Here is a 23,324-nt window from a genome sequence, read left to right on the forward strand (position 1 = left end):
TCTGGAGAAGGTCAGAAGGACTGCCATAGGCCAGAAGACATGTGGGAGGTCTGTAGGGATCCCTGGGGTCCATCTGTGGGGGCTCCCAGGCTTCCGGGACAGGGCAGCAGGACCAGTGGGTGAAAGCGTTCTCTGCCCCCAGAGGTCCTGTCCAGCCGCATGGAGGGCATGATGGCCTCCTACACACCGCTGGCTCCGCCACAGCAGCAGATCGTGGCCATGGAGCAGAGCCCCTACGGCAGCAGCGACCCCTTCCAGCAGGGCCTCACGCCACCCCAAATGCCAGGTGACCACATGAACCCCTATGGTAAGCTGCCCCACCCCCCTCCAGCTCCAGCTCCAGCTCCACCCCTGCTCCCTGCCTGGCCTGGCAGGCCCAGGGCCATGACAGCCCCTCCTACCCTAGGGCCCACAGAGCCCATCCCCCTCTTCCTGACAGGAAGAGGACACCCTCAAGACCCTTCCTGCGGTCCCCAGCCTCTCTGCAGGCACTGCCCACAAGTCCTCCTGTCCCTCCCTCACCTCTGGCCACACAGCCTGTAAGGCCAACAGGGTCCCCAGGAGCCTCTGCGCACACTCCCGTCCTGACACCTGCTCTGCTCCCCAGGGAACGACTCCATCTTCCACGACATCGACAGCGATACCTCCTTAACCAGCCTCAGCGACTGCTTCCTTGGCTCCTCCGACGTGGGCTCCCTGCAGGCCCGTGTGGGGAACCCCATCGACCGGCTCTACTCCATGCAGAGTTCCTACTTCGCCTCCTGAGAGCCAGCGGGCTGCACGGACGCTTGGGCATGGGCCCTGGGTGGGACCACGGGCCACAGCAGCCAGCCTCGGCGCCCCGGCCCCGCCACCTGCGCAAACTCTACAGACAGCCATACGGTGCCACCTCGGCCAGCCGGGCCTGGCTGGAGTGCCCGCTGGGCGCAGCCGGACGGGCAGATGGGCGCAGCCTGGGCAGACACTGTGTCCTGCCCACAGAGACCGCGCCGCCCCCAGGGACCCAGGGCTCTCGGACAGCTACTCACCTCCCAGCCCCACCTCGGCCTCCATTGCCTCCTCTCTCCCCATCTTTTTTGGGAAGGTTAAATTCTCTCTATTTTTTTAAACATCCTCTCTGTATCCAGCCAACCTCCATGGCCCAGGCCTAGGCCAAGGCAGGGCCCCTGCACATGCCCCAGGATGACAGTGTGTGGTGCCTGTCACCTGTGAGACGCCGTGCACATGTACCCAGGGCTGGCGCCCGCTGCCCTCTCGCCTACAGGCAGGCCCACAGCCCAGGATCACCCCTCCCAGCCAGAGCCTGGAGCGGAGGTGGGGAAGAGCCTGCCAGATGCTCTGAGGGGGTCACTGGGGAGCACAGACAAGTGCCAGCAGACCCGTGGGAACAGTGACACATGTGCAGAGGTGCACACACTTAAAGGCACACTGAGCACCGATACACACACAGAGACATGGAGACGCTGAAAGAGACAGAGGCCTCTGGGGGCAGCCCCGCCAGGTTAGAAAGGCAGCCAGATGCGGGGGAGGAACCCCTCTTACACAACAGGAGAGGGAGGAGGGAGGGGCGGGGACGGGGTGAGCTTGGAGCAGGTGGACTGGGATGTACCGAAGCCTTGGCCCAGATCGGGGCTGGGCTGCCTGGCCAGGCAGGGCCACCGCCAGCTGGCTCCAAGGGCAGAGGTGCGCTCAGCCCCAGGCAGGGGTGGGCCAGACGGCAGAACCTCCAGGTGGAAAGGCACCTCACAAGTCCCACTTGGCCCCTCATCTTATGTTTGGCTCCTACCAAGCCTCCTCTGCCTCTCCTGGCATATCTCCTGAGATGGGGAGCCCACTACTTCATCAGGTCCCAAGTCAGCTGCCCTTTTCTGTTGATGTTACCTCTGCCTTTTTCAGACCTGAGTCCTTGCTTTTCAAAGGCAGGCTTTTCCAGATTCTCCAGCTCTTCCTCTAAAACTGTACCTGCGGCTGGGCTCCAGCTTTCCCACTAAAGTGTGGAGCAGATGTAACCCAGTCTTCCCACTGACATCAGCCAGCCAAAGTGAGCAGGCCCATCACCTCCCCAGCTTTAGAGGCTTTGCCTCTGTTCATGTGGCCCGAGGTCCAGTGAGTGGGTGAAACCACAGAACCTGGGAGACTCACCCTGCCCTTCTATAAGCAAATCTCCCAACCATTGCACACATGCGCCAGCCAAGCCACATCTGTCCTCTGTGTGTGGGTGTTAGGGGACAGCTCTGTGCCTCTTGCCCACGGCACGCAGACCCCCAGGGCTTTTCCCTGTTTGGCATGGACACCCTTTGGGTGAAGCATTCCAGCTGCACTTGCTGCCCTGTTCTGTGTGCGGGTGGAAGCCGCATACACTGCATCCACCCCAGCCCCAAGTTCACTCAATTCTAACCCTGCCCAAAAAGAAGTGTCAGGCTGATGGGCCCCGCTCTCAGTGACCCCTGGAGGTCACTGTGTCCTCAGCCAGGTGCTCACAGGCCTGCCTTTAATTCTGACTTAGAGCCCTAGGCTGCCACCTGAGGTCTGCTGGTCCAGCCTTTGAGCAAATGGGACCATAGCTGACTCTCCACCTCTGGACCCCGCTGCCTGGCCCTCACTGGGACCCTCCCAGGGCGCCAGCCTGCTCTGTGGTTTTGCTCTGCTGCCTTCCAGGGAAACCTCTGTCCCTCCAGAGCAACCTGGGCCCAAACCCCACCCTGCTCGTCACCAGGGCAGCTGTCAGAGGGTGGACATGGTTCAGTTCAGCCCTTGCAGCCGGCCTGGCCCTTCTGGGCTCTTCTTGTTCCACACAAAACTTCCACAGGGCTCCCAGCTGATGTCTTCGGCCTTTCGGGTGCCGCCCCTGGCCCTGGGCAGCGCGCTGGTTTTGGAGAGAGGCTGCCCTGCTCCATTTGCATTTACACAGTCCAGGCGTGGGGCGGGGCGGGGTGGACGCCCCATGGCATCCCCCAGGAGACCTGGCCTTCTCTCCTGGACTCTCCAGTGGGGGGGAGCCTCAGGAACAGGTCATCTAGTCCACCACCCACCCTTATTTTGCAGCCGAAAACTCGGGGCACGGAGCGGGGTGCAGCCCTCTGACAGCCTGTCAGTGGTGGGCGGAGCTGAGAACAAGGGGGAATGACCGGGTAAGGGGCAGAACCTGTCTGTCACTCGTGCCACTCTGGGGCCTCGCAAACCCCGAGTCCAGCCTGGGCTCTGCTCCTGGCCAGGGGCTGGTTCAGGGACACCCACATTCATGACCCACAGACTGTCAAAGCCAGAAGGGCAGAGAGCCCTCCATGCCTGAGCCACCCCTCGGCTGTAGTTAGGTAACTCCTTCGCTGTCTGCAGGACCTCACTGCCCCCGGCACCCCCCGCCCTGCCCCTCCAAGGCTCCCAGACTGCTGCTCACTCTGCCCAGCCCTGCGCTGGGGGGCGAGGATACAGAAGAACAAGATGCAGTGCCCTTAGGGGCTCTCCTAGGAGGAGAGACATACACACTCTGTCCCAGGCCTTGTTGAGGACCCATTTCTCAGATGAGGAGCCTGAGGCCCGGAGAAGGGAGACGTGTGTTCCGGGTTGCCCAGCAGAAGCACACAGAGCTGGCGGGCTTGCTGGAGGCTGGGCACTCTGAGGCGCATGCTCTTCCCACTTCACGGGAGGAAGTGCAGACTTGATTGGGGGGCAGTGAGTACCAGGACCCCCATCCCCTCCAGGGAGAGGAACCATCATCACTGTGGTGGGTCGAGGGAGGTCCAAGGGAAGAGGGAAGTAAGAGTCTGGTCCCTGGAGGAAGAGGCAGAAAGTGGGCAGCAGGCAAGGAGACTGCTGGGGAAGTTGAGGCTCAGAGAGGAAGGAATCTGCTTCCAGGTAACACAGCGAGGGAGGTCAGAGGAGGGATGTGGAGGGCTGGTGCCCAGCCAGAGCCTCGTCTGCCTTCTGCATGGACAGAGGGACACGGTGGTTCCAAGGGTCAGACCGAGGATCCAGCAGAGCCTATAAGAGAAGGGGTCTGGGCGTTTGGGGAGAATTTCCTGGAGGAGGCAGCAGTGGGGGTGTCTTCCATGTCCAGATGAGCAGGGCCCGGCTTGGGGCTGAGGCAGGCTCTTCTCCTTTGGGGGGGGGGGCTTACCTGCCTCAGCCAGCCCTCTGGAGCTGCTGGCCCTCTCACTTCCCACCCAGGGAGCCCTGGAGCAGGGAGAAGTGGTTGAGCCCTGCCTGGCCTCAGCCTGAGCTCTGGACACCCCTGGGGTGAGGATCTCACCTCCGATTGGGAGAGCCCACAGCTCTGGGGCTCACTCCACCCAGTGAGGAAGGGGTCCACGCTCACACGCACACGTACAGACAGACACTCACCCGGACGCACATGGAGGCTCCCAGACCCACACCGCCAGGCCCACGTGGCCTGGGGGCTGGGGGAGCAGGAGGACCCTCCAGCCTTTGGCCCTTGGGAGGTGCCATTTCCAATGAGCCTCTTTGCTGGTGCCCCCCACCCCACTGGGGTTCCCCCAGGAGCCCGCCCAGCTGGGTGTGGGGACCCGGCCACTGGCCATTCCTCCGTTTTCCTTGTACAGACTCTCACTGCCCACCCGCCATCCCCTGACACATTTTATTTAATAACTTGTCATTGTTAAATTATTTATTAGCGTTTACCACATCACCACCCCCACCCTGCCCTCCACTCTCACCTTCAGCTCTTCCCACAAAAGCAGAAAATGGAAACAACAACAAAAAATGAGACATCAGTATATTTGTAAATAAACCAACCTGTACACGCCTGTGGTGACTCTCCTTGGGGGCGGGGGCAGGAGGGGCGGGGGCGTGTCCAGGCCTGAGCCAACCCTGCAGGAGACATTAGCAGATTTCCCCATGGCTGCCAGGGACAGCAGGTCAAGGAGGAGGGCTTGGGGTCCCTGGTCTTGTCCCACCCATTGTTCCTCCTACTCCATAGTCCTCACCCCTCACCCTCATCCTATCCCAATCTTGAACCATCTCCATCCTTAAAACAAACACATCCATCCCATCTCACTCCCTAACACTCATTCATTCATTCACCCAACCAATATGAAGGGTCCCTTAAGTACCTGCTGCCAGGTTGAGAACTGGAGATTGGCGGTGTTTGACTCAAGGGAGTAGACAGTGTGGTGTGAACGCAGCTGAGGTACAATGAGGCCTTGTTACAGGGTACCCAACCTCATTTGGAGGGATGGAGCATCCTGGAAGGCTTCCTGGAAGAAGCTACATGTCACGCAGAGACGCAAAATTATCCAGCAGGGCAGGGACTGGATGAGGAGGAGAAGTGTCTGCGAGTGCTCCAGGCTTGGGCAAAACCTCACAGGCAGCCAAACTCTCGTGAATCTCCTGAACAACCAAACTAGCTAAGTTTGGGGGCAGAGAAGCAATGAGGCTGGAGGCAAGACTGGACCACCCAGGGTCTTGCTGCAAGTGGGGAACAGGTCCAGTTAGGTCAGGATGGAGGCAGGGAGGTCAACTGAGTCACCTCTCTCACCTAGGTGAGGCTGACAATGGCTTTGACAAGTGGGGTAACAGTGGGGAGGAGAAAAGGGACAGGTTCCCAAGACATTGGCAAAGTAGGGAAGGCAAAGCCCCACCTGGGCTCCTCGTCACAGGGATGGGGGTTCCAGAACACTCTGGCGGGGGCGTGGGAAGCTCTGGGTCTCTGGGAGCATCCAAGTGGACCCGTCCCAGAGCAGGGCTGGGCCTCAAAGGGACCAGAGGCAGAGCGCCCAGGTGTTCGACAACCAGGTGAGTGAGCTTGCCCAAGGGGACGCGATGTGCAGAAGCAGAGGCCAAACCCAGAGTATCAGGAGGACTTGGGACCGGATCCAGGGGAGACGGTGGCCAGGGCAGAGAATGGGTGGAGATGGCAGAGGCTCAGAGGAATTTGGCTCTCGAGGTGTGTTCCTTGGAGTCTCCAGGAACTCCAAGTTCCTCGGAGGACCTTGAGGAGTGCCGGCCTGTGTGTGTAAATAGCTCCCTGGATGAGTCGGCCCAGGTGCCCTGAGCACGAAGCTGTAGGTAGCGTGTTGCATGCAGCGGGGGTCCCCGCAGGCTGTCTAGATCGGTATGCGGATGGGTGCCTGCGTGCTGGTGAGGCTGTTTGTAGACCCACACACGGGCCTGTCGCCATACATCTCTGTCTGTCTGTGCACCCAGGAGGCCTCTCCACCTCGTATCCACAGACCGGATGTCCCAGGGTTCTCTCCCATCCCTCCACCTCTCCATTCCGCCTTCTCAGCAGCTTCTGTCCCTCTGCCTGTGGGCACCAGCGCCCCCTGGAGGTACACTCTGCCCTGCACCCTCCTCTGTCGAGTCTGGGTGATTCTCAAAGCCACATGGCTTCTGGGAATCTAGACGCCTTGAGACCCTCCCGTTCATTTCCTCCTTTGCACCCCACAACACCCTGAGAGGCAGGTATTAAGGTCTCAAGTTTCAGAAGGGAAACCGGAGGCTCAGAAAGAGACAACAACCGGGTCAATATGACAAAGCTAACAAGGGTCAATAGAACCAGAGTTCAAAATCAGGTTTGGCTGCAAACGCATGGCTTTGCCACCAACCTTAGCCCCACGCCCCACCCCCCAGCTGCCTCCCTAAACCCACACTGTCTGGTCCTGAGATCTTGTCCTCCAAAGCACGACCCAGAGACCCGGGGAGCAAGGAAACTCTCCCCTACCTTCCAAGTAACCTCACCGAGGCTCCGAGAAACCAAGTCACTAGGCACAGCACAGCGGTACGACTGAACCAGGGCCTCGTGTCCAGCCCCAGGCCTTGGCTTCTGTGAGAGTGGCCTCCCAGCTCCCCCAGCCCCTCAGCAGCAGGCCGCCAGCTCTCTTGCCTACAGCAACCGTTTAAAATCCTGTCACTAAAAAATGTGGTGGGGGGGGTGCTTGCAGGGGAGGGCCCGTGCTAACCCTTTGCTCCCCGGTCTCTCGCCTGCCTTTTCCCCCAGCTCAGAAAGTGAGGTGGAGGGAGGGGGAGAGATGTGCTCTGGGTCTCAGCAGACAAGAGAGGAGGTGCGCTGTCTCAGACAGGACACACACTAGCCCAGTTCCCGCCAGTGCTAGTCACAGGCTGGCCCTGCACACGGGTAGTGCAGCTAGCCTGCTGGACAGCTCGAGAGGCCACGAGGCTGCCGGGTTCTGCTCACTGCCTCTGGGAGCGGGAGCGGCAGCCCTTCGAGGAGACTGGCGGAGCACCACACGCTGTGCTGAGCCTTACACATCTTGTTTCACTTTCTCCTCCCAGCCCTGCAGGGCGGAGCCATTGTAATGTCCCCTGGACAACAGAAGACACTGCTCTCCCCATTCTTCCCAGGAGCTCCCATCCTGCAGACGGCACTCCTTTGCCTCAGATGCCCTCTTAGGCCTCTGACTGTCCCGGGCCCCCTGCCAGGCAGGCCTGCACTCTGGGCACTGAGAGACAGGGGCCTCTGTTATGGCTTTGGCTTTAGAACCACCCCTGGGGCTTCGCTAGAGAATGGAGACAGCCCTCCCCGCCCCCCCCCCCCCCCACAACTGAGATTGCTCATCCCTTTGGTCTTCGTCCCTTGCTTGGCAGACCTTTCCAGGCCCCAGGCCTGCCTGGGCAGATCGAAAACAAGAGTGACAAGAGAGGCAAAGGGACTCAGAGTGGGTGGATGGCGGGGTGTGTCAGTTGTGCCTGGAAGTCAAGGAAAGCCTCTCGGAGGTGGAAACAGCCAGAACAAATGCTCAGAGGTGGGAGCTGCCAGGGACCAGTGAGGTTGGGCACAGCCCGATTGCAGTCAGGGCCTAAAAGCCAGAGATGGCAGGAGGTGACATCCTGTGCGGTGAGCGCCCACCCTGGGCCTGCCAGCGGTCCGTCGGGCCCTTGCAGTGGAAGGACGTCTGGTGCGCTGCCTGTCCTCCAATTCAGCGGGGACAAGTCAGCGGGGACGAGTCAGCACACAGAGACCATGAGAAGTACAGATGAGTGTATGTACTGTACTCACTTGTGGCCTAAAGAAAAATAATAAACATAAAAACTCCTGCACCCACTCCCTAAATACAGAAAATGTACATTCGTCAATTCCTCAGAGCCCCCGATGTCCCAGGAGCCTCTATTTCTTCATTTGGAAAATTCTGGTCCAAATCAGAAAGGATTATGTGCAGAAAGTTCTTAGCACAGAATCTGTGGAATTAGCCGAGTGGCAGGCGGCCCCTCCTGCACCTCCCGTCTGCGGCAGAATACCGAGGTGCGCCTTTCTAGGCGCAGCGCCCCACTTTCACACCTGTCTTAGCACAGCTTGGGGTACTTGGCGACTAAATTCCTAAGACAGACCAGGAGCCACTTAGCATTTCGCTACTAAACCTGCAGTCACCCGTCAAGCCACGAGGTGGCGATCGGGAGTCAGGCAGGTGAGACCCCAAGCGTCGGACAGGCGCAGGCAAGATGCGTGGTTCGCGGAGCCTTAGGATTATGGCTAGAAGGGGAAAGGGGAGAAAAACCTTCCTCGTCGGAGACTTCTGTGTGCCAGGTACTGTGTGAGCACTTTACAGGGACGATACCGGGCACTCCTCATCACAATCCTGAGAAGTAGGTGTGACCATCCTCATTTTATAACACAGAAAAGTGGGCTCAGCGATGGCAAGTAACCTGAGACCACAGAGCTAGTAAATGGCAGAGCCGGGGGCAGTAACAGGCAGACACGCAGGAGGAGGAAAAGTAGGGAGGGGGGAGGGGGCGAAGAAATAGCCTCTTCTCCGGGCACTTGCGTCAGCCAGGCGCAGCCCTTCTGGCCCAGCCCGCTGACTTCTCCTCACACTGCCCTGGGGGACTGTCACTGTCTCACACCACCACTACCCCGTTTTACTGATACAGAAACTGGGCTTAGGGAAGCAGCCTCGGGAGGCTGCTTATCCTCAATGCCCTGGCTCCCTGGGAATCAGCCCTCTCTGAGCCCAGGGGGAGGACCACAGGGGTGAGTCGAGAACCACTGACCTCCTCCGACCCCCTCACCCCTACCCCTTATTCCTGCCCGGCCCCTTCTCCTCCACCCCTCCCCCAGGGAGGTCAGCAGGCTCAGGCCCTGCTCAGGCACAGCAGAGGCTCGCACACCGGAGCAAGATCTAGGTCCACCTGCAAAGTGTGCTGGCCTCTAGGAAGCCTCCCCCACAGGGGAAGCGGGGCACCACCGCAGCCTCTTGTGGGGGTCTGTGTTTCCTTCAGATCATTGCAGTCCCCAGGACCTACTAATGGGGGCAACTCACCCGGTGGGGCCCCAGGCTCTGGAGTCTGAGAGTTCCCCACCCTCCAGTCAGGGACAGTGCAGTGAGTGCTGTCAAGCTCGAATCCCAGCTCTGCCACTCATGACCATGACCTTGGACAAGTCTCCATTGCTTGTTTGTTTTTCTAATAACCTGAAAGGTGAGGACAGGGCCATCACGAGGGTCACATGAGTGAGTGAGCCAGGCCCAGGGTTCATCCAACCCCAGGTACTCAAACGGGGATACGATGGGTGCCCCTCACTTCTGCCCACCCAGGAGGCTAACCCTCAACCCAGACCACTGAACCAGAGGGGCTGAAGAGCCCTGAGGGAGGTGTGTGGAGATGCCCCTGGCTCTGGCAGTGGTGAGGCCTCCCCAGCCCTTTGGGCTTCCAGAAGCTGTTTCCTGTGACAGCCTTCCTCTCCCCATGCTCTGAGGCTGACAGACACCTGGGCCTCCTGTGACCTCAGGGGCCATGCCAGAAGAGGCAGTGAGGCATGGGCAGTCCCTGCCAGTCAGCCTGGCCTGAGTCTCCTGGCCCAGGCCTCCTGGCCAGAGCACTTCATTCCCTGTGATTGGTCCACCCGTGGAGCTGAGCCCTCTTCTGGGATCACTAGTTACAGGGATGCTGGCAGCTATATTCCTTACCACAGGGGGGAGCCCTAGAGACCGAGGTCAGGGCACAGACAGAGGTTAGGAGGAAAGATGGACACAGAGGGAGGCAGCCACCTCCCCCCACCCCCACCCCCCGGCCTTCAGTTTAGGGAGGCAATAAAGGGCTAACAAATGCACAACTAATAAAGTCTTTTATTTCTTAAGCTAGTTGGAATCTCTGTCACTTGCCAACAGAGTTCTGACTAAAACCACACCATCTCCCAGGGTTACTGGGTGAAGGAAATAATATTTCCAAGATTCTGGCATAAAAATCAGCATTCAAAAAATATTTTTTTTTAAAAAAAGGAGCTAGGATAATTGTCCACAGGGCCCAACAATGACCTCTACGTCTCTCCCGCTCCCGGTTTTGCAGCATCACCTCCTCCCTCGGTTTATAGGCATCACGGTTTGTGGGCCTCTAACATGTACAGATTCTGAGCTGCTATTTAAGAGGAGACGCCGTTTAGGGGCATGGTTTCTGCAGATACCATTCAACTGGACATGTCAGAGATCCCTAAGAACAGATGGAAATCATGATCGCTGGCATAATATACACAAGGGACATCACATAGCGTCACTACAAGCACAGGTCCTGCCTTCGGAGCTCTGGTGGCCACAGCACCGGCCCGGTGTGGGTTCCCCTGTGGTCCCACACATCCCTCCAGTTCAGCCTCGGCAGGAGCTGGCAGGCTGTGCCCCAGGGCCAGGCAGTGGGGCACTTCATAAGCAACACAGTTCTATTGAAAAACGTGAATTACTGGCACTGAGCTACTAATAAGCAAACGATCAGGTTATGCCCCTCACAGTAGCGTCCACTGTCAGAGCAACTACGACAAGGACAGAAAACTGAAGACACGCTCCGAGAAGCGCCATGAAGACGAAACTCCAGAAGAAGGCAACTAACTTACTAGGGCAGCTGTTCTTCCTGCTTAGAAAATGCCCTGCCGACACCCGGTAACAATGATGACCACCAGGACGATGACAACAGCTATCGGGTGTGTGCTGAGTATGTTCTGTGGGCCAGGGCCTTCGGGCATTGCTCACTGCACTCCGACTCAGAGTAGCACTGTCCCCACTCTCCAGGTGAAGGAGCTTGTTCAAGGTCAGGGAGCGAGTGAGTGGCAGATGCTGAGAGCAGGTTACCAGTGTCAACAAGCAACCCTGCCTGGAAGGCAGGTCAGGACAGATAAGAAAAGCCCCACATTTTTGGTAACTGTGCTTTCCTAGGCAGTGGGACAGGGCTTCACCAGACCAGGCTCCGAGTGGAGGGATGGATGGGGAGGCCCCATCCCAAAGAGGACTTAACCTCAGCAGGGCTGAGAGGTGTGGTCCATCCTAAGCTGCCGGGCAGACACTGGCCGGCAGCTTGGCTCAGGCATGCCGGACGGAGAAGCGGGGTGAAAGGGAGCCTGGCAGCCAGAAAGCCGCCCTCTCTTCCGTGGGCCAGCCCAGCCCCAGCACAGGCTGCATCCGCGCCTCCCTTGTCATTGCCACATGCCCAATAGTGGGACGGACAGCAGAGCTCGGAGTGGTCAGCAACGTGCGTGATAGGTTCACACCGCCAGTCCGAGTGGATGAGAAGATGGGGAAGGGAGGGGAAGAGAGAGGGTCCCTTTTCAAGCCCTGCCCCCACCCTGAGAATCCGGAAAGGAATTCTGTAGATTCGGAGTCTAGAAAGTTGATGGACTTCAGGCTACTGAGGAGAAGAAGCAGGAAGAAGTGGGCAGGGGGAGGACGTCCCTGGGGAGTTCAGATGCAGGAGCAGGTGCAAGGGCGGGGACCCCTGGGAGCCCTTTCCAAACCACTGGAGAAGCAGGGGGCCTGCCTCAGTGGGGACCCCTGGGAGCCCAGGCCTGCCTAGCCAGCAGCGCCGATGCAGCGAGGGCCCTCCTACCACTGGGGGTGGGGGGGACAGTAAGACAAACCACTGTGATTTCCCCCCTCTGCATTTTGGCTTATTTTTGATCCCGTAAAACCCTGTCTCACTCAGCTGGGTCATTACTGAGCTTCACACCAGGGGTAGCGCACTGTGTAGAGTCTTCTGCTGGTTGGTGGTTTGTGTGTGTTTTGGTTTTGCCCACGTTCGCCCACAGCATTGCACACCATTGCTTATTGCTTATTTGTTAGTCCTCCTCTAGCAGGCCCTGGTTGTTTCCAGTTTTTCACCAGGACGAACTGCAGTGAGTGCCCGTCGACGTGGCTCCGCGACCAGGGTTTTTCCAGGACCTTCCCAGGGCGGGGAGTCACTGGGTTGCCAGCATAAGGCGGGGTCAACTCTGTGAGGCAGTCAGCGCTTCTCAAAGTGACGTTACTATTTGCGGTCCTACCAGCAACTCACAAGAGTTTCTGCAGCTCCCCACCCTTCCCAGCACTTGCCAATTTTGACTGTTTCAAATGGCCTTAATTTCCTACTACCTTGTTATTAATGAGGTTGGGTGTCTGTGTATTCCATGCATGTTCTTCATTTGTGTTTTCTTTCTGTGAAACGCCGACACATGTCTTTTGCTCAGTTTTCTTTTGGGTTGTTTGTATTTTTCTTATTTACTTCTAGAGTTCTTAATATATATCTAATCCTTTGCTAGTTATATGTATTACAAATAATTTCTTCCAACTTGTAGAACAGAAGTTCTACATTTAATGTAGCCTAATATATATATTTTAGGGTAGGCTGTTTCTTTGATCTTATTTACAAAATCCTTTCCTACCTGAGTTATGAAGACATCCTCTTATATTTTCTTCTTAAATTTTAAAATGTTGACTTTCACATTTAAGTTTCAGATTGCTTTCCGTACCAGCCTAAATGCCATCTTTTTCTGAATTTTTTTATATACAAGTACAGAGAAGAACGATTCAGTTTTTCATATTATCTTACATCCTGTCACCTTGGTAAACTCTTATTAATTCTAAGAGTATCTCAGTGTATTATTTTGGATTTTTAATCTAGATAATCATATCATCTGGAAATGATAGCTTTGCTTCTTTCTAAACAGTATACCTTTTCTTCCTTCCCTCCTTCTTTCCTTCCTCTTCTTCTTTTCCTTGTTCTTTTATAATAAACATGTTGGCTGGGACTGCCAATAAAATATTGATTAGGAGGATATTAACTGGGTCCTCATCTTGTTTTGTTAAGAAGAATGCTTTTTTCCCCCCCTGGCTAATGTGGCTCAGTGGGTTGAACACCAGCCTGCAAACCAAAGGGTCAACGGTTTGATTCCCAGTCAGGGCACATGCCTAGGCTGTGGGCCTGGTCTCCAGTAGGGGGCGTGTACGAAGCAACCACACGCCGATGTTTTTCTCCCTCTCTTCCCCTCTAAAAATAAATAAGTAAGTAAGTAAGTAAAATATTTTTTAAAAGAATGCTTTTTGCCCTGGCTGGTGTGGTTCAATGGATTGCGCACCATACTGTGAACCGAGAGGTCGCTGGTTTGATTCCCAGTCAGGGAACCTGCCTGGGTTGCAAGCCAGGTCCCCAGCAGGGGGTGAGTGAGAGGTCAGTGTATCTCTTGCACATGATGTTTCTCTCCGTCTCATTCTCCCTTCCTTCCCCTCTCTCTAAAAATCAATACATAAAATCTTGAAAGAAAACATGAATGCTTTTTAATTTTGTGGATGTTTATGCTTATTTATTTGTTACTCTTAGAAGATCTCATTTTTGGCTGGACTCAGACTTAGAGGTAGAAGCTCTCAGACAGGACAGCCTACATCTCTTGGCAATTTGTTCCTGGCGTTTTTCTTTGCCCTCCTTCATCCTCTTAGCCAACAGTTTGGCATACTCTGCAGCCTCCTCCTTATTTTTCTTCGTACGTTGCTTCTTCAGAGCGATATGCCAACGCTTGTGTGGCGGGACACATGGAGTAACAAGACGCTGAATCTTAGGTGCTTTGGTTCTAGGTGTCTTACCNGCTAATTTATTTGTTACTCTTAGAAGACCTCATTTTTGGCTGGACTCAGACTTAGAGGTAGAAGCTCTCAGACAGGACAGCCTACGTCTCTTGGCAATTTGTTCCTGGCGTTTTTCTTTGCCCTCCTTCATCCTCTTAGCCAACAGTTTGGCATACTCTGCAGCCTCCTCCTTATTTTTCTTCGTACGTTGCTTCTTCAGAGCGATATGCCAACGCTTGTGTGGCGGGACACATGGAGTAACAAGACGCTGAATCTTAGGTGCTTTGGTTCTAGGTGTCTTACCTTCCTTGTTTAGGGGCTTTCTCACAACATATTGGTGGCCATCATCTTCTTTAGAGAGGCTGAAAAGTTTGCGGATTCTGCCAGCTCTTTTGGGCCCCGGGCGACGAGGCACAGTAGTACCAGTGAGACAAGGAATATCTTTCTCCCCTTTTTTTCACAATGACCAAGTTGGGAACACTGAGGTTGGCATCCACAATGCAACCCCGAACTGATTTGCGCTTTCGCTCTTCAGTCCTCCTTGGTCGGCAACAGGACCGCCCCTTGCTCAGCAGCAGGTGGACACGGCCATGAGTCAAAACTCGCTGCTTCATGGGGAAACCTCGTTCGTCGTTCCCACCACTGATTCGAACCACCTAACCCTTCCACTCTCCACCCGGAGCGTCAGCAGCAACTTCTGTGGCCATACGCTTCTCATAAAAAGTACAAAGTTTGTGTTCATCATCCACTTCAATAGTTTCTGACAGCCAGTGGCTGGGAAGGAGATGTTCAGCTTCATCTCGAAGCCGCCGACCGCCTCCCAGACACCACGGAAAAGAACGCTTTTTAATTTTTCACCACTGTAGTTTTGCTACCGTTTGCTAGTTTAAAAAACTCCTGTATATTCCTAGTAAAAGTTTTTAATCCTAAAGGATGTTGATTTTGATTAAATGCTCTTTCAGCATTTAATCTCTCCTCCTTTAACCAGTTAATGTCACTGCATATCTTTACATATTTTATATATAAATAACGATAGAGAACATGTAATGTATAGTATATAATATAATAATTATTATATACAATATATTGATGATGTCATCTATATTGATAATATCTCGGTGATATATGTTACATATATTTTCTTCTCATCAAAATGAGACAAGCACCAGGTTTGACGAGGTCTGAGGCCAACAAGCACAGAGGTGTGACTGTCATTAAACCATCCTTTTTCCCACAATGTAAACCCATTTGGTCGTGATTTTTAGCTATTTTATTGCATTCGGTCTTCTACTGTTGTTTTTAGATTTGAGCGTCTAGGCACCTGGATGAGATCGTCTGGATCTGGGAACGAAAGTTTCACTAATTTCTGAAAGCGAGCTGAGGGGTGTCCCTGTTCTCCACACTCTGGGAGAGTGTCTGTGACACCATGGTGTCTGTTTTTCTGGGTGCTTAAAATCATCTGGACTTGGAGTTTTCTGCGTGGAAATAGTTTAACCACCTGGTTAATTATGTTTAGTGGCTATGGGGCTATTTGGGATTTTTATTTCTTCCTGGTCAGTTTTGATAAGTTGTATTTCAAGGAAGTTGTGCCTTTTGCCTGGTTTGTTTTTTTGTTTTTTGTTTTTTTTTGGTTCTCACAGTATTTCTATTTATGGTAAATATTTTGGCCTGTTTTTAAATTTATTAATGTAAAGTTGTGTAAGATATCCTCCTTTTCATCTTTTTAATCTCTGTTCTATCTGTGGTATTATTTCCTTTCTCATTCTTAATATTATTTTTATGCCTGTATTTTTAAAAATTTTGCCAGATTTTATGTGTTTTACTAGTCTTTCAAAGACCCAATTTTATTCTTGTTAATTCCTTCTACTGTATATATTTTCTATTTCATTAAATGGTATCCTTTCTTCTACTTTCAATGAGTTCTTATATACTTTTTAGCTTTTTCAGATTTTCTTTTTAAAAACAAATAAGCATTATGCCCTGGCTGGTATAGCTCAGTGGATTGAGCGCAGGCCTGGGAACCAGAGGATCACAGTTCGATTCCCAGTCAGGGCACATGCCTGGGTTGCAGGCCAGTTCCCAGCAGGGGACGCACAAGAAGCAACTGTACATTAATATTTCTCTCCCTCTTTCTCCTTCCCTTCCCCTCTAAAGATAAATAAATAAAATCTTTTTTAAAAAAGCATTAAAGTCTCTAAATTTCCTTCAAACCACTATTTTTGCTGACTTTCACAAGTTTTGATACATAATATTTTTATTCAGCTCTAAGTACTTTAAGACTTTCCAGTGTGATTTTTTTTCTAATTTAAAAACATGGAATTTTTTTCCACTTCCCATTTTATCACTGACGTTTAACCCGGTTGTAGTTTTAGGTTACAGAAACATGACCTGTATGGTGTCAGTTGTTACAATTTGGTGAGAACCGCATTATGTTCTAGTATGTGGTCACTGTTTACAAATTTCCCGTCAAACACTTGTATTCTCTAATTGCTGGGTTTAGGATTTTATCAACACTCATTTGTTCAAGTATGTAAATTGGGTAGTTTAAGCACTCCATATCTTAATTTTTTCTTTACTTGCAGTATTAATAACTTTAAAAGATTGAAATCCATAATAATCATGGATTTATCAAAATTACTCTGTAGTTCTATTCATTCTTGCTTTGGGTAATTTTGAGGCTATTTTATGAATTGAGTTGTTTTATCTTTCTGATGCACTAAAATTTTATCATTATTAGAAACTTCTTTTGTCTCTTAGAATAATATTTAACTTAATAACTTTTTGATACTAATAAATGATCACAATTTTCCTTTAGCTTTTATTTTTCCCATGTAGCATTTGCATACCCTTATTTTCGGCCTCTAAGTGCCCTTAGTTTTAGAAGTGGCCCTTGAGAGATCCCATTGAACTGAATTTAAAACACAGCACGTCGGTAAATCTCTGTCTCTTAGCCAGACGGTTCAGCGCATTAACGCTTTTTAAGATTAGTGATCAATTTTCACTTGTATCTGCCATCTAATTTTGTGCTACTTTTAAAAACACCTATCTTTTCATTGGTTCTTATTTCTTCTTTCCTACTTCTTAAAAAAACCCTGAAGAACTCCCCCTTTTATTTCTTTTCCTCTACAAACTCAGACTCCTTACTCGCCATGTCTTCTTGCATACCAGATCTTCCTCTTGAGACCATTTTCCTTTATTTTCCTTTAGTAAAAGCCAGAGAGTGGGGGATTCCCTCAGTTTTTGTTCGTGTGAAGATGGCTACTTTGCATTCTCAAAAGATACTCATGCTGAATACACAAGTGTGGGCCAATAATGATCTTGTCTCAGTGCTTTGAAGATATTTTCCCCGTATCTCATGGATTTCTATTATGGCTATTGATGAGTCTGCTGTTAGTCCCAGTGCAATTTTCTTTTGTAATGGATTTGTTTCTTCTCTCTCGTTGCTGGGAAGACCTCTTTATCTTTGGTCTCCTGCCAGCTTGTCACAGCGTGTCACGGTGTGGATTCTGAAAAGTCCCCCAGCCACGAACTCTCCAAATATTACGTCTCCTTGGCCGAATCTCTTCTTTCCTCGTGGGGCTGGGTTGCACGGTGGACCTTCTCACTCTGCCTTCCACCTTTTAACGCCCTTTTCATACTTTACATCTCCTTTGCTGTCTGTGCTGTATTCTGGGTAATTTCTTCAGGCCCATTTTGCAGTTCCTAATTTATCTCTTCGGCTACATCCAATCTGTGTAACCCATCTGATGAGATGGTAGTATCATCAATGATAATTTTCATTTATACAAGTTCTATTGGATTTATTTCCAAAATTTCGGCCATTTTGGATGGGCTTTTATTCTCTATTCGTTTGTATGTGTTTGTGGTGTGATTCCAGCTTGTATTTCTGTAAACGTTTATACGTGCCTGTTCTGCGTTCTGTATTGGGTAGTTCCAATGGCCAAACTCTATGTCTGAGATGCCTACACATACTGTGTAGTATGTTGCTGACGCTCTCTCACAGTGGCTTGTTTCCTTGTCATTTGGTGATCACTAACCGTGAGCTCACTTTTGGCTGAATTTAATCTGTGGGAATCGTAAGGGCCTTACTTGAAGGTGCGTTCCTACTCAGGTGCATTTCTTTCTGTCAGGAGTCGGGAACTGCCACTAGCCTGGGACTACTTGCCCACCTCTCGGAGACCCCGGTGCAGCGCAGGAGTGTCAGGTTCAGCTCTCACCTCGCCTCTGCCCTAGACCTGGCTTGCCTGTCTCCGTGTTTACTTCCACAGTTAGCCCGGCTTTCCTGTCTACCTCTCCATTACCATCCCATGCTTTAGTTTCAGTTTCCCATTGTCTTGCTGTGTTTTTCTTGGCAGAAGGTGTTCAGAGCTTGGAGATTTTCCTTACTTTCTAACCAACCCAGCACTGCATTAACAGTAAAAGTTGGTTTGCGTTGTTTTTGGAATTCACACAAAATCTATTTGAATTTTAGTGGGAGGGCCTTGCAGAGCACAAGTCCGCCATCTTGCCAAAGTGGAAATCTCAGGATGCTATTGTTATCCCCATTTTGCAGATGAGGAAAACCTGGGAGGCTCAGAAAATTAAATGTCTTTCTCAAGATTATACAGCCAACCCGTGGCAACGTCAAGAGCACGGTCCACGCTGTCTGACTCTGGAGCCTGAGCCTCAGTGTTCAATCAGGAGTTTGTTGCTCCCCCCAAAAGAAGGTGCCTGCTTGTAGGTTTGCAGCCTTGGAGCATGTGCTGGGTGCAGGCCCGGGCCCAGGCCAGCACTCTGGGACGAACCCCAAGCTTCCGCTGGGGAAGAATGAGCAGACCCGGTCTGGCCCAGAGTGGGCAGCCCCCAGCCATAAAGCACCAGCCGCCATCTCCACAGGCTCGGCCTGCAGCTCCCACCCTGGGAAGGGAGCCAGCAGGCGCTTCCTGCACTTCAGGTTTCCATGACAACCAGTCACCCTAGCCGATGAGAAGAAAAAGCCACAGGCAGTGAGTGCAACATTCCTGAATCTTGACTCCTCATTATAGGTAGGTCTTCTGCAGCCTTGGGGGCTGTGCGAAGGGGACTCAGAGGAAAGAGAATTTACAGGAAGGGGTAATGTTCACATAAGTCCACAATGCCACTCACCAGCCCTTTTCTCCTTACCCTCTTTCCAATTATGATGGCTCCAGGGTCCTAGGTTCAAGGAAGTTCAGAAACACTGGACTTCCTTGAACTTGGGGGTGGTCTGAGGCTAGGTCCCAAACAACACCAGGTTTCCCAAATGAGGGTCCCTGCCCTCATCGAGCCATCAGTCTTGTGCAAGACTCAGACAGGTTCTAATAGCTCATTAGAACCAGGGGCCGAGGCGCACAGAGGCCGTGAGAGCACAGAAGACGGATTCCTTTCTGGAAGACTTTCCAAAGCGGAAGTGCTTGAGCTGGGCCTCAAAGGCTGATGAGAACTTAGCCCAGTAGAGAAGGGAGGGGAGAGCATTCCAGGCCGAGGGAACCACATGCAGCAGGCTCAGAAGCACGAAGGAGCAACGCCACTTCAGTGCAGCAAGGCGAGGGAAGCGGGAAAAGCAGCCACAGAGGGAGCCAGGCCAGAGCTTGATGGGCCTTGGATGGGATGCTGGGAACTTTGGCTCTGTCGTGGGAGCGGCAGGCAGCTGACATGACCCCAATGCCAGCCCAGCATTGAGGATGGACAGCAGCCAAGGAACCCAGCAAGGAGCTTGTGGCAATAATGCAAGGACAGACCTCGATAAGGAGGACGATGACTGTGGTTACAGGGATGCGAGAGAAGGGGACAGCTCTGAGAGATGGACGTTCAGAAGGGCAAATCAACAGGCCTCTGGGAGAGACTGGATGTGAGGCCTGGGGGAAGGATGTGGTGTTTGCTAGGAGCTGGAAGGCAGAAGCGGGAGTGGGAACAGGGGAGGGGTGGCCACATCAAGCCCTTGCTGGGTCATGTGGAGGTGACCAATTTTCCTCATAAAGATGCCAGTGGTTGAGCTCCCTGGAGTGTAATATCCAAGACATTTCCTCTCCGGGTCAATGGAGAAAAAGAACGTTTCAGAGCCTTCTTCAGCCTGGAGGCATCAGCAGGCTTCAGCTACCAGCTGGGCCGTCCTAGCTGCTGTTTGCCTTGCCCCCTCCCTGCACACAGCCCCTGCTCTGAACCCCACCGCGCCGCTGTCCCACAGGCCCTGCCTGGGGTGACACAGCCAGATGGCGTCGCTTGCCGCTAGGCCTCTGGTCCCTCATTTCCCAGGCTGGTGGAGCCAAATTTGTTTCACACCCTGTTTCTTTTTGGTTGTGTGCTTGTTGTCACAAAGTGGTACTCGTGACCGCTGGGTTGTGCAGCCTGGGCTGTATGAATAAGAAGTAAATTATAGAGAAATCGAGGTGATGATTGCCAGTCTAAAAAAGGCGGCTCTGGGACCTGGCAGAATCGTGTGCAAACCCCGCCCCCCACGACTGGCCAGGACTCCCGGCATGCCTCCCCACCAGACCGGCGGCTCACACACTCCTGGCCCTTCTGATCATGCTCTTCTCCTCCCTCGAACCCCATCTCCTGTTCACACTCCTCTCCCGCCCACACCTGGAGGTGCCCCACCCAGACTAATCCTCATAAGGAGTCATAGGCTCCTGACAGAACAGTGTTGGGCCCAAAGGCTCCCCCTCAATGTCCTTCACCTCCGGCCCCCAACCAGATCTCCAGGGGGGTGCCAGGCCTGGCCACCAGGGATCAGAGTTGCTGCCTAGCTGGTCTGCGCCACTGGTATATTCGACCCTGAGTCAGGACTTGGGGGCACCAGTCCGCCCCCAGGGAATGCTGTGGTGGGCTGGGCAATGCAACTGGGGCTCCAAGGCTGGTATCCATTTCTGCTTCTTCTATCGCCTCTTCCAGCAGCTGCCCCTTACTCGTCTCACCCCAACACACACCCCAAGCTCACTGAAAGTAGGAGAAGGGAGGCGTGGCCCACGAAGGAGCGGAGGAAAGGAGGTGGGGCAAGACCTGAGAAGCTCCGAGGCAAACCCCGCCCCTGGGTCAGCACGGCTTCGATCTCCTGAAGGAAGGCCCAGGGGAACCAGAGGGGAGTCTCAGGCTGGACGCCCCGAGGAGTCCGAGCGCCCCCGGGCCCGATTCGCGCCCTGCCTGGTGGGGCCACCCTTCGGCTGGGGGAGGCGCCCAGGCCCAGCACCCGCTTCCTCCCCGGGGCGGGTCCGTCGGCCACAAGCCAAGCGCCGTAAAATTTAAAGAGGTGAGAGAGACACTTCGCAGAAACCTCAGCAGCGCGGGGAAATGAAATAAGGCCTCCCTTCGGGGCACCCCCCCCCCCCAATCCGCACGGCCCGGGCCCGGGTCACCTTGGAGGGTCCAGGTGCAGGCCCTGGGCTCAACACCCCCATCCTCAGAGTTGGGGTAAAGTCATGCTCCCCCCACCCCAAGCTACCCCGCAGACTGCAAGAGAGACCAGGTACCCATGCAATCTGACTAGTGTCCCAGGCTGGGGCCGAATCGGACCCCTGCCCTTCGTCCCCTCCCCCACATGGAAAAGGGAACCCAGAACCGCCCACCCCCACGCTTTTCTGGGACTCCGACGGTGCTTCTGGTTCCTGCCGCCCCCTCCCTCTCCGCGATGTCTGAGAGCACCCCCTACCCCCACCCCTGCGCAGTCCCCATGATGGATGGAGCCTTCAGGGAGCCAGCGCGGGCGGGCTCAGCTCGGGCGGAAATGAAGAGGATAAGATCTGCGAGCGAGCCGCCCCTGACACGGTGATATCCGCCTTGCTCGCAGCGCTCCGGGTGATGGATGGGACTGAGCAAAGCCCCCTCCACAGCCACCCCCTGCGCAGCCCTGCCCAGGGAGCGGTGGCCCAAGGGTCCCCGCCCCACAGCCCCGGAACCCCGCCCCCACAGCAGAGGCACGCGAGTGCGCCCCTCCCAGAAACACCGCCCTGCGCCACACACGCCGCAGACTGCCTCCCTACACACTTAGCCCACCAAAGCATCGGGCCGTGCCCATGGCATACGCGCAACTGTCCCTCTTCCCCTGACAGCGCAACTGTCCCTCTTCCCCTGACACACTCCCAGCAGACCCTTCCCCCTGCACTCACACGAACAAGACTGCCCTTAGCGCAAGCCACACCTTACACATTTGCCCATGGGACTGCCTCTTGCCTACGCACACGCACACACATCCAGGCAGGCTTGACCCTCGCGCCCTCAACCTGATGTTCCTGGCGGTTCATGGACCACTCAGGAAAACGGTGTGACCACTGTGATCGGCAGCCCTGGGCGGGGCCAGGGGAGCGGTCTTGGCACGGGAGGCAGGACAACAGCCGCTTCTGGAGTTCATGATCTTGCTTCACCACTGAACGGGTCAGGCTTGGCATGAACAGAAATAACAGGTAGTGCTGGTACTGTCCACACAGGCCTCGCTGTCAGCGTTGCCATGGTTACCATCTTGCTAGCACTCTCTCAGCAACATCATCGTTACCACGGTTACAGGCACCCTAGTCCCCTTCCTCTACATTGCCTCGTTTGCTTGGCATCAGCATTCACTCATCACTCATCCCCTCATCCTGCTCATCAGCTGGGGGTGACAATGAGTCAGCTGCTGCCCACCTTTGGGAGTGCTAGGGGAATGGCCGAGACAGGGCAACCAATGGCCTTGTACAGTCTGCAGCGCTCTGAAGAACCATTAGGCCTTGACACACAGATGGTCTGGTAGAAAGGACACTCAGGGGACCACAAGCAGGGAGGGCAACAACAACAGAATAGACAGGCGTGAAGCCATCCACAGCATCACCACCACCAGGAGGTGCTCCCTGCGCTGGGGGGAGAGTGAGGGGAGGAGGCACATCGCTGCCACACTGTGGAGGATCTTGAATGGCCCCGCGTTCCCCGTGGCATGGCTCTCGGGGTCTGCAAGACCTGGATCGCAGTCCTGACTTTGCCACCTCTGAGCTTAGGGACTTTGGGCGCATGATTTCTGCCGTGTCTGGCACTTCCGTAAGTGCTGGGGAAGTCGTTGCTTTTACTCTTCTAATAGTGCGAAGGAGCTTTGGAGAACCCCAACGTTAACACTTTTGGCCTCTAGGAGGAGCTCAAGTCCCTCTCCTCCCTAACCTACCTCCTAATGTTCAAGGCCAGAGGAACTAAGGTGGATGGTGGGTAAGGCCCAGGGTATTACTGGAGGATGAAATCTGGGAGCGGAGCTTTCCTGGAAATAAGTGCACCTGTCTGCATCGTCTCCTTTGTCCGCAGGAAAGGAGTCAGCCCCGGGGACATGACAGCTGTGTAGTGGCTAGGGCTCATTCACCTAGGCTCACTGGCTCACTCACATGGTGATGTGACCCAGGGCATTATATGCTTTGTTTTTAAAGATTTTATTTATTTATTTTTAGAGAGAGGGGAAGGGAGGGAGAAAGGGAGAGAGGGAGAGAAGCATAGATGTGAGAGAGAAACATTGATCAGTTGCCTTTCCTATGTACCCTGGCTGGGATATGGCCTGACCAAGGTCGGAATCCAAAACCCAGGCACGTGCCCTGACTGGGAATGGAACCGGCG

The 23,324-nt window shown here is 53.8% G+C and overlaps 1 protein-coding gene and 1 pseudogene across 2 annotated transcripts in view; one reads left to right on the top strand and one right to left on the bottom strand.

Annotated features, from left to right (window-relative positions):
• LMX1B (LIM homeobox transcription factor 1 beta) overlaps positions 1 to 4,757 on the top strand; it is a 78,281-nt gene extending 73,524 nt beyond the window's left edge. The window contains exons 7-8 of one of the 2 annotated variants that reach the window (XM_037036623.1): positions 143 to 307; positions 608 to 4,757. In XM_037036623.1, the coding sequence (XP_036892518.1) occupies positions 143 to 307; positions 608 to 765 (323 nt within the window). In that variant the 3' untranslated portion in view covers positions 766 to 4,757. The remainder of the gene's footprint in view (positions 1 to 142; positions 308 to 607) is intronic. The other variant, XM_037036624.1, reaches the window with a different exon arrangement.
• Positions 4,758 to 13,626: 8,869 nt separating this feature from the next.
• Positions 13,627 to 14,601, bottom strand: LOC118980284 (40S ribosomal protein S6-like; annotated as a pseudogene).
• Positions 14,602 to 23,324: the final 8,723 nt, after the last annotated feature.

This window comes from Sturnira hondurensis, unplaced genomic scaffold (assembly GCF_014824575.4).
Source record: "Sturnira hondurensis isolate 20B ecotype Veracruz unplaced genomic scaffold, ASM1482457v3 Scaffold0022908, whole genome shotgun sequence".
Lineage (NCBI taxonomy): Eukaryota > Metazoa > Chordata > Mammalia > Chiroptera > Phyllostomidae > Sturnira > Sturnira hondurensis.